This window comes from Acanthopagrus latus, chromosome 12 (genome assembly GCF_904848185.1).
Source record: "Acanthopagrus latus isolate v.2019 chromosome 12, fAcaLat1.1, whole genome shotgun sequence".
Lineage (NCBI taxonomy): Eukaryota > Metazoa > Chordata > Actinopteri > Spariformes > Sparidae > Acanthopagrus > Acanthopagrus latus.
Genome location: NC_051050.1, coordinates 23,179,630 through 23,190,313, shown reverse-complemented (window position 1 = coordinate 23,190,313; position 10,684 = coordinate 23,179,630). Strand labels below are relative to the sequence as shown.

The window sequence follows — 10,684 nt, the reverse complement described above, 5'->3', positions numbered from 1 at the left end:
AGTACTTGAAGAACCCATGGAACATCCCAAAATGCCACAAGAGCAGTTAGTGACCACTAGAACATATTTAAGCAACTCGAGAACCTCCTAAAGGACCCTTGGAACTTCTTTAATGGTCAAAAAAAAAACCTTTAAAGTCTTAAACTCTCATAGGACTCCCCCAAAAAACAAACCCCAGACCTTCTTTAAGTGGCCACAGAACATCTTATAGAACTTCAGTACACATATGACTATAAAGGCATTCATAGAGACCCTAGAACCTCCTTAAGGCCACTAGAACATCTTTATGGAACCCTACAACCTCTGCAATGACCGCTAAAATGGCTCTAAGCAACCTCCTTGATTGCTTTATAATCACTTTAAGAACTTTATACGTCTATTAGCATTTCATGATAACATGCTAGAACAAATAATTACTTTGAGATCATGTAAACAATAAAACACAACCATTTTTCCACCACTGGTTACCTCAGTTTACCTCAGTTGGCCTCCTGCTCCAGTTTCGTAACTCCAAACCTTCCGACAGCACCTGAACGCATCAGTTACTTCATAACACCTCAGTTGCAGATTGAATATCGAGCCGAGAGGAAACAACCATGGCAGCACTGTTCAAGGCGAGGAAAGGTGTGTATCTCCAGAGAAAATGAGAGAGATTATAATAAGCAACATCATGTGTCAGTGGGAGACAGTGTTAGCATGAACTGTGTTAGCTGCACTGGAAATAACCACAGAGCACTAGCAAACCTTGTTAGCATAGCATGCTACGTGACCACATAACCCTAGGAGCTAACTTTACTCTTGATCGTGTTTAACAGTAACTACAACTCTTAATTAAAATTTTAATGTTAGCAATCTTCAGCTGGCAATATTATTAAGAGACGTAAGAGACGTTGGTTAGCTAACGTGTGGCCGTTTGTACGTGTTTCTGACAGTTAGCTCCTCGGCTAAGTAAGGTTAGAAGTTAGCCGGCTAGCTTTGACGCTTAATTTAAGCAGGTAACGAGTTATTTTCAGAGAGGAAAATCATCTCAGCGTGTAGTCAGATAGTTTATCAGTCGTCCTTGTTTGTTTGAGGGTGTTATATAAGCCTGGGACTGAGGTGAAGGTGACTGATGGTGAGGTTAACCTTTCACCTGAATAACGCTAGGCTAACTGGTGAGCAGGTGCTGCGTTCAAAGACACAGTGAAGCACAAGTAAGAGAGCAAAATGACTGTCAGTGCAGGTAAATGCGCCATGAAAACACGATTGTTATGATTATTGATAGTAATAGCAGAACTTAATCCTTTTTATTGAAGGAAGATTATTAATATCACGCTTTGAAAATACTCCAGGTATGAATGTATAAAGAGTAAGTACTCATGATCCCTGTCAGTGTTTTCCTCTTATACATGATGTTTTAGGGTTAATATTACTACTTGATTACTGTGTGTGTTTCATTTTTCTGCTGTACATATTTACGGGTTCCCAGAGAAAAAGCAAAATGCCCTGAAACATTATTTAAACTCCCCACAACTACACAGTACAATATTTGTATTTCCAGTAATTTTTAAGAGACTTCCAGCAGCACTTGGTTACTGATGTTCAGGTTAATCATTTATTGGTGTTCATGCAGTCATGGATAATTAATTCCCAAGAGATAAAGGCATCGGGGTTATAAATTGATTAATTAAGGAACGTATTAGTGTCTGTCGTACCAGCTAGATCGTCACTGAAACTGTCCTGGAAAATGATCCAAAGAAAAGGAACAAGGCCAAATTTAATCCGCAGTAATGCATCAATGCATTTTCCAATCCAAGATTTCCCGGCACGACTCCGTCCAAGGTGCTGTGGAGAAGGCAGAAAGTCTAAAGGGGTCAAAAAGCTCCGGCGACACTTGGAGTAAAATTGAACAACTGTATTACAGCCAAAGTGTTTTCGTCTTGTGGTCCTCATCTGGGTCACCTGCAAACAAATTCAATTCAAGTCAATAATTTGTTGCTTGATGATCCTGATGAAGGCCACAAGATAAAACGCAGCGGTCTAATAAAGTTTCTCTATTTGCTACCCGTGTTGCTAAAAGTGGAGCCCTTCTTTAAAATTGAATTACTTGAGGTATAAATGCGTCTTATTGCGTTAGCCTACTGGGTTTCTTACGTACGTTGATTCCACCTCTGCTTATTAAGTAGACACGTGTATTTGTTTATCTTTTTATCTTATGAAGTCCGACCAACAGTCCAAAACCCAACGATAAATCGGATTATAATGAGACATCAGGGATCCAGAATACCTGGTGTGCTTAATTTGATTTCTTACACATTATAAAGGTGCCAACGCTTGTTTTTCTTCATTTAAATCCCAGCACACGCAACTAGAATTAATTACTAGACTTCCAGTGTACAAGTGCGTCCAATGACAATATTAAATCACATGTGACAGATTTTTTTTTGATGCATGTGCAACACAAACAGTCGAACAGTCGGCGCTCTGGATATAAAACAAAGTGATGAACGGCTGATATTCACTCACGAGACGCTGAGACCAGAGAACATTTGCTATTTTGTTGAAACATTAATGAAATGATTAGTTAATGAGATTATTTGTTTGTATCAGCTCTAATTTTCATTGTCTAATAATCTGTTGTTGCATTTTCTTGTTTTCAAGTAATAATAACAATATCCAAAACTACATACAGTTACAGGCCTGGCTTTCCTCTTCATTATGACTAATTGTGTTATGTGACATTCAGCATCACAGTATTGATTTAATATTCATTTTTCAGTACTGCGTCCTCGCTCCGGTGCTTTCTCCGTCTGTTTTCGCCCGTCCTTAACTGCGCCACGAGATCTGACCCCATCATAACAAATCAAATCTGAGCTGAACGTCGTGAATTATTACACCAATAATAACATCATGAGTCACTTCTGGCTCGCCGTGGGCGTCTCGGCAGCTGCAGCTGGGTCACCGCTCAGACCAGTTCACCGACGGATCACATCACCTGAGAGACGGGAAGAAGGAAATAATAAAAAAAAAAAAAAAAAACTGGATCTGATCGCAGTCGACATGTGTGCCGTCGTTTCATGCTGCATTGAAAGAATTTGATTAATGACACAATCCTTTCCTTCGATGAAAATGTCATTAGGTGGATTAAGATAATTATATAACTTGTAATTGATAAACAGAACATTTTCTTTCTTGCTTTAACTCGATCAGCAAACATGAGACATCGCCGGCATTAGAGTTTTTCCCTTCCTCTCAAATTAATTTAGAAAATGTCATGCTTGGTCTGGACCACAGCGGTGGACTGATATTGTTTGCAAGCGTGACTAAACATTGACGTATTGAAATCTTTTTTTTTTTTGTCCTCCCCCGTCTTCCTGTCCATCAGCTCTTGGCTTGTGTCTCAGCGGCTGTCGAGGGCTGTCTCAGCTGGCAGAGTTACCAGACACACATCAGCTCCTGAGACAGACCTGCAGAGACTTCGCTGACAGAGAACTGAACCCCATCGCTGCCAAACTGGACAAAGAGCATGTGTATCCTGCCAAACAGGTACACACACACACACACACACACAGCTGCACACACAGCTGCATACTGTGATGTTTTGACAGTGGCTTATGAGTTGAAATATATGATCCTATTTTTATTGTTGCAATCAAGTTTCAAGCTGGCCAAAGTGGGGGGAAAACCGTCAGGATGATTCAAGAGGACAAATGCTTTCGACTTAAACGTGGCTGTGATCGAATGAAAATGTGCCCGTGTGTTTGGTGTCTGCGGCTGTGATGAAGCTTCAGGAGTGTGATCCACTGAATCTGCAGCTCCCCACTCGGGTGTACAGAGCTCGAGGACGGGATCACACCACAGGAGTTCTGGGCTCATTTGAAACCTGATTTGCCCCTCCAGACAGCTGACCCTTCCAAAGTCCTGCCCTTTTTAGCCCTCAAATACTTTCCCCATTTTCTGTTAAACCTATACGTGCCTTTTGTGCTCAGTTCCTTTTTGTTTTATTAAAAAGAAAAAACAAGTTGAGAAGTTAAAACATGTTTCTGGTGGAGCTCTTCAAGTGACGCTTGATACTCTGAGAATTTGTCCTAAAAACAAAGACAATGCGAGTTGTTTTGCCGCATTCACAAAACTTAACATCACGATTATATCCCTCCATCAGGTCGCCCTCGCTGTTGACCTCTTGAAGCTATATTGCCTGAAATGGGACCAGCGGCGCCATGTTTGTAATTGTCAGGCTTGTATAACCAAGCCGTGGTGGCTAAGTGGGGCAACTGGAGGAGAATCTGGTCGCACAGACTCATCGTAGCAGCTTCGTTTATATCAAACGTGTTTCATTATTAGGATTTGAAATCTGGATGAATACGTCATTACTCCCCAAACAGCTGACGGGGCTGCCAAGCAACAGTAAACATTCTAGCCCTCAGGCTAATGTTGGCTAGCATAGCGCCGTTGACAGACATCAAAACTGACAGATAAAATGTGACCTCCAGCTCTCAGTGAGCAACAGACAACCCGTGTTGACCGCACGTCACTTTGACTCATCCAGTATAGTTTGTTTTTTTTCTCGCCGCAGACGACGAATGTTGTTGTGTCGCAGTTTTGTTTACATCTGCTTCCCCGTGAGATCAAGTGAAGCCCGGCTGCGGATGTGTGAATGAGTGACGGATTAATAACAACACATCAAATGAAAGATTAAACATTAACTTGTTTCTGCTGGTGACCAGAAACATCAGTGATTGCAGGTTTAAGTCATCAAACACTTGATGCTCTGTCATTTGTTCAGATTCAGGAGCTGGGGGCGATGGGGGTGATGGCCATAGAGGTGCCCGAGGAGCTGGGCGGAGCTGGGATGGATTATCTGGCGTACTGTTTGGCGATGGAGGAGATCAGCAGAGGCTGCGCCAGCACGGGAGTCGTTGTCTCCGTGAACAACGTGAGTACGAGTCCCGTCTGTGGAGAGAATGGACCCGGGGTGATGTTGTGTTGGTGTGTTTTTTTTTGTTTTTTTTTTTACTTTTCTGCGATTCTGCTCGTAGTCGCTCTACATCGGACCGGTTTTGAAGTTTGGCACAGAAGAACAGAAACGGCAGTGGATCACACCGTTCACCACCGGAGAGAAGGTGGGCTGCTTCGCCCTCAGTGAGCCAGGTAAACACGTGTAACGCCTCTCACATGCTCTCATTTATCTACAAGTACTCTGTTACTGTGTGTAAGTAGATTTTTTTTAAGGTATCTGTACTTTACTTTTCCTCCCTATGTTTGAAATCAAATACCTGAACTTTCTCCTTACAGTTTCAAAACATGCTCATTACTGATCATTTTTATTTTGCGTAATTGCGCGCTGCTTTGGTGTGAACTGTCCCTTTTTATTTTTTAAACTCCAGGTAACGGCAGCGATGCGGGCGCAGCCTCCACGACAGCTCGCCAGGACGGAGACGAGTGGGTGCTGAACGGCACCAAAGCCTGGATCACCAACAGCTGGGACGCCTCTGCCACCGTCGTGTTCGCCACCACCGACAAGTCGCTCAAACACAAGGCACGACGCGACGCATGTGACTGGCTTTAACGTTCAGAACACAAGAGATAAAGAGTGGATTGTTCGGTTGTCCTCGCTTGTATTTGTTTGGTTTTGATTTCCTGCTCTTTGTCTTCCGTGTCTGCAGGGTATCAGTGCCTTCCTGGTCCCCATGCCACACCCGGGGCTCTCCCTGGGGAAGAAGGAAGACAAGCTGGGCATCAAAGCGTCGTCCACTGCTAACATCATCCTGGAGGACTGCAGGGTACCGCTGGGGAACATGCTGGGCCCTCGCGGAGCCGGATTCAAGATCGCCATGGTATTTATACAGAGGCCGTGTTCACGCAGAGCCTGTTACCCCCACTTGTGTTTCAAAATAAGAGCTGATCCAACTGAAACCTCACCTCTCAACATACCTCTCTGTGTGACATTTAATAGTTTTAGTGAGGCTTTTCTTCCTGTTAGACGACTGCAGGAGTCGGAAAATCTCCAGTAGAAACAACGACAGGTGCCAAGATGTTGTTTTACCGTTGTGAAAGGTTTGATGCAGGTGTTGCAAGACTCAGCTGATGTCTGCGGTAATTTTGCAGCTTCGTTCTTGAACATGGTGGTTTGAATCTTAGTTTCTCTCCACTGTTTCGTCATGTTCACGTCCCCGCTGTTTCAAAAGTTGCATTAAGTTACTGCTGTTGAAAACCCAGGATTTCCAGATTTAGTAATTTTTTTCTTCTCCTTAAATAACAGAATAACGAGGAGACTTTTACTGTGAACAATTGATAAGAAATTAAACATGCTGATCACTGATTCTGCTGAGCTTTATTAGCAGGTATTCTTAATACTTAATACAGTATTTACAGGTGCATCTTTGACAACAAGTGCGTCACCAGTTAACGACACACCTTCAAGCTGTCAGCCCTGTTTTTAAGTAAAGGAAAACCCCGCTGCCACGCTTGGATGACATGCCAAGTCAAAGCAAGTCTGAAAAGTTTCCAGTCTTCCTGATGCATGCAGACATGATATGCCTCACTGAAGAGCGGCGGCATCCTCATATTCAGAGTACGTTGTTTCCATCCAAACCGACAAAGTGGCCTCATGAGTCGGAGTAAGTCGGTTTCACAGTTGCAAAAACAAAGAAAGCTGTTCTTACTCTAGCGTTCAGATCTTATCTTCACCACCAGCCCTGCAGCAGAAAAATGAAGAAAAAAAAAACCCATCTTGTATCGACGACACAGTTAAAATAAGAAGGTCATGCTTCTAAAATAAGTTTCTGATTAATGACCTGCGGCGTGTAAACTTGCTGTTTCTCTGCCTCCCTCAGCAAACCCTGGACAGCGGACGGATCGGGATCGCCGCTCAGGCTCTCGGCATCGCTCAGGCTTCTCTGGACTGCGCTGCAGACTACGCACACAAACGCACGGCATTCGGATCGCCCATCGGCAAACTGCAGGCCATACAGGTGATGTTCTCAGAAGGGAACTGTGCTGTGTTACAGCGGAGGTCTCTCCTTGTAGCTGTAGGTTATCAGTTCTGTTGGTTATGATGCGACACACTTCACGCACCAGACAGTCTGTAAACCAGCCAGCAGTTAATCCAGATTCTCTGAATCTCTTTAGGTGGTAGTAAAAAAAGTTGGAGCAGGAAGTCTGTAGGGCCTGTAAACTGTGACGGAAACAGTTCATACATTTACTGTTTCCTTCTCCTCCGGATCAGTGAAGACTAACCCTGAGGGGTTTGTTTAAAACCTGTCTGACTGCGTGTCGTTGCCTCTCGCTGTAAGATGTTCTTACACTCTGTACTCAAGTAGAAGTGCAAATTCTACAAGTTGATTGTTGAGTCTCATTTCCAGGACGTCAAATAGACACATGTTGGGTTGGTAAAGCGTCCCGAGCAGCAACAAAGAGAGAAAATCAGAAACTCTCTGCAGATACGAGACACTAACACGCCTTCTTCTCCACGTTCCAGCCTCCCTCTCTGTCTGTTTACGTCTCTGTTTCGTCTCGCGGCGTCTGAAATCAGTCTTGTGTCATTGGGAAGACGGAGTGACTCAAAATAAAAATAATCCATTATTCACCTCAAATGCATCAAACTAAAGTAACGAGCCTGTTTTTGAAAATGTGAGCAGGAGAAAGTTAAGATATTTGTGTTCAGATGTAGAGAGGGGAAGTCGGAAGCTGCCAGAAAAATAAATACGCAAGTAAAGTACAGATACCTCAGACATCTACTTAAGTACAGTATTGAAGTATTTGTACTTTGTTCCTTCTCATCTGCGGATGTCAGAAGAAATGCTCATCTGTCTCATGTTCCCTTTTTCTCTGAAACCCAAAGATACTGAAAGAAAAGCCGCAAAGCTCCACATTTGAGAAGCTTGAAACTGAGAATCTTTATTCTTTTTGCTGCATTTGATACACGAAACAACTAATCAAGAGTTTTTCACCTCGTTTAGTTCAAACTGGCTGACATGGCGGTGGCGATAGAGAGCGCCCGGCTGCTCACCTGGAAGGCTTCGCTCCTCCGAGACGCAAAGAAACCTTTCACCAAGGTACAGTCGCCTCCGATTTTTAATGAGTTTGACTTTTTTTTTTTTTTTCCCCAGCGTGACATTCATTAATGTGATGTTCTGTGTTCAGGAAGCAGCCATGGCCAAACTAGCAGCGTCTGAAGCCGCCACGTTCTGCTCCCATCAGGTAAGAAAACCAGCAACAGAGCGAATGTTAAAGATACAGAAGAAACCCTCGAGAAAACCTTTTAAAAATCTCTCTGTTTGTGCTTCAAATCAGGCCATCCAGGTTCTGGGCGGGATGGGCTACGTGGCCGACATGCCGGCCGAGAGGCACTACCGCGACGCTCGCATCACCGAGATCTACGAGGGCACCAGTGAGATCCAGAGACTGGTCATAGCCGGCCAGTTACTGAAGGAGTACCAGTCGTAGACGCGCTGCTGTCAGTGCCTTTGGGACAGTAATGGACATTTTTTATAATCCCACATCTGGAATCAGATAAATCAACCCCGGAGACGTCAAGACAGAGAGGCCAGTAGGATGAACTTTAACGTGAGCTGTGGTGCAGCTTATACATCAGGAGCAGATCAGAGACGATGCAGAAAAGTCCAGAAGAGACCGACACGATGTTCAGTGTCCGTTAACTTCAGTGTCTCGTCCCTCTTTATAACCTCAACCGTAAAATAACCTCACACTTGTCTCTGCCGCCATAAGAGGACATTAGTGTGTTGCCAATTTAAAGGGTCAGTTCACATTATTATTTAAAAAACAAAAAAGACACTTTCTCCTGCTGATGTTGAGCCGTTCAGACGCTGCTTCATATCTTTGGAGGTATCAACGTAACACGTCTGCTGACATTCAAGCTCTTAAAGGATTTAAAAACCACGTATTCTACTTATGAAAATAATCAAAAGCAGTTGCTCTCTATAGAAAAAACCTCAATTAAGACCTTGTTGGCTTAAGTGAGATGATCCTGCTGCAACATGAAGCCCCTGTAGGGAATAATGCCGTGTCTCAGTGTCTCAGCCATTAGCTGCTAACTGCTGCCAGCTGCTGTTTAAATCTCCCAGTACTTATCAGTCAAAACGTCAAACGCCTGTTCTGTCTTTACACAAACGTTGTGTTAAAGGAGTTTAATCTCATTTACTGTTTGCAGTGGGACCTTTTTTATTTAATGTCAACTGACGTAACGTGAATGTAAAAGAAAATCTGTATTTTGCCTTTTTTTTGTTATCGTTTTCTGTCCTACAACTGAACTTCACTCACCCTGAACACGATCACGTTTGTCCTGATGTGGCCTTTTCCAGAACAATCTGGTTTGTAAAACACATGACAGAACATAGAACAGGTGCTTAAACGTTGTGTTGATGGTGGGAAAATGAGGAGTTAAATGAATGCAGCAGAACCAGAGTTATTATACGATGGACGGTGACTCAGACACCGCTGGAGGATCATCAGGCTGCTCACGGCCTCCTCTGGAGACACTTCACTTGTTTGAACTGCTTATCGACATGATCAGCGGTCGGAGCTGCAGCCGAGCCTGTGACACACAGCTAATGGAGGAAGTACTTAAGCTACTTCCTCTGTGAGTCACAACTGAGTCAAATCTGCACAAACACACACTTATTTTTACATTTACAGTGATTTGTGCTTTGATTTTGTTGTCACTCCGCCTCGATTAAAACATCAGCAAACCTGCGTTACAAATCAGATGCTCCTTGTCTCTGCGGAACCTGCCTGAGAATCTTCACGTTTTAATGTTTTCTTCAGTATCAAAGTCATCCGGTGATGCTTATCTGAGCAACCATGAGCACGCTGCAAACAGGAAGCGCTAATGGCTAATTCGGCTAACGTTAAGTGTTGCTGATTTACCAAAAGCGCGCACAAATACGAGATAACACATCTGAAGTTGTCGTGCATGAGTAACTGTCTCTGTCTGATTACAGAACAAAATCAAGTTTCGCAGGCTCACGTTCTGTATTTTTGGGTGAACTGACCCTTTAAGGTTATTGTGCCTGACTGTCTCTGACCTACATGAGTAGAGGAAACACTCTCCCTGTCTGTGAGAGGCTGAACCAGCAGGGGGCGACAGCGTGCCTTCATGCTGTCTTGACCCACTTCTGCTTCATCCTGACTCACCTGGGGGGGCAAAACACTGCAAAGTAATCTCATTACACACCTGTTGTTCTGAACGTGCACGGTTGTTGATTTACTAATTAGACTTTTTCTGGATGGTAGTTAGAGTTTATACTTGAATAATGAAACGTGGAAATTCAAAAGTTTGGGCGTTGAAACGTGTGAAGAGGCTGTGAAATGAAACATAGAACGTCTGTTTCACTGTGGCTGATCTCACAAACCTCTCGTGCCTCAATAACTTGTACATATTTTAATGTAATTTATTGTGTGCAGATGATAATAAAACACAATTGCAGCACTTTTCAGGGAGAAGTTGTGGATTTTATTTATGAAAAAGTGAAGCAGGATTACCTGTTTGAACCAGTTTATTTCACTAAATAACTTATTTAACGTAAAGTCTGTTTCATGAAGGAGGTTTAATCAGATCCAATCAGATCACAGGAGTCGTCACTCCTACAGGATCCCGACGGGGACAAAAATACCGACTGCCGCAGGCGACAAAGAGCTGCGACGATCAATCGATTAGTTGTCAAACATTAAATGAATCGGCAAC

General features: G+C 43.4%; 1 protein-coding gene across 1 annotated transcript; it reads left to right on the top strand.

The window, feature by feature from the left end:
• Window positions 1-465: 465 nt before the first annotated feature.
• acads (acyl-CoA dehydrogenase short chain) lies at window positions 466-10,434 on the top strand. The gene is made up of 10 exons (XM_037116347.1): window positions 466-624; window positions 3,365-3,525; window positions 4,766-4,915; window positions 5,019-5,130; window positions 5,367-5,518; window positions 5,646-5,816; window positions 6,816-6,953; window positions 7,941-8,036; window positions 8,125-8,181; window positions 8,275-10,434. Exons 1-10 carry the CDS (start codon window positions 597-599, stop codon window positions 8,425-8,427), a joined length of 1,218 nt encoding a protein of 405 aa, XP_036972242.1. The 5' UTR covers window positions 466-596; the 3' UTR covers window positions 8,428-10,434.
• The last annotated feature ends 250 nt before the right edge of the window (window positions 10,435-10,684 follow it).

What these genes read in the sequence shown, in the direction of transcription:
- acads (XM_037116347.1), top strand. Translation starts at nt 597, where the DNA reads ATGGCAGCACTGTTCAAGGCGAGGAAAG. An exon ending in ACTGTTCAAGGCGAGGAAAG is followed by an intron (nt 625 to 3,364) that starts GTGTGTATCTCC and finishes CCTGTCCATCAG; the next exon opens with CTCTTGGCTTGTGTCTCAGC. An exon ending in CCACGTTCTGCTCCCATCAG is followed by an intron (nt 8,182 to 8,274) that starts GTAAGAAAACCA and finishes GCTTCAAATCAG; the next exon opens with GCCATCCAGGTTCTGGGCGG.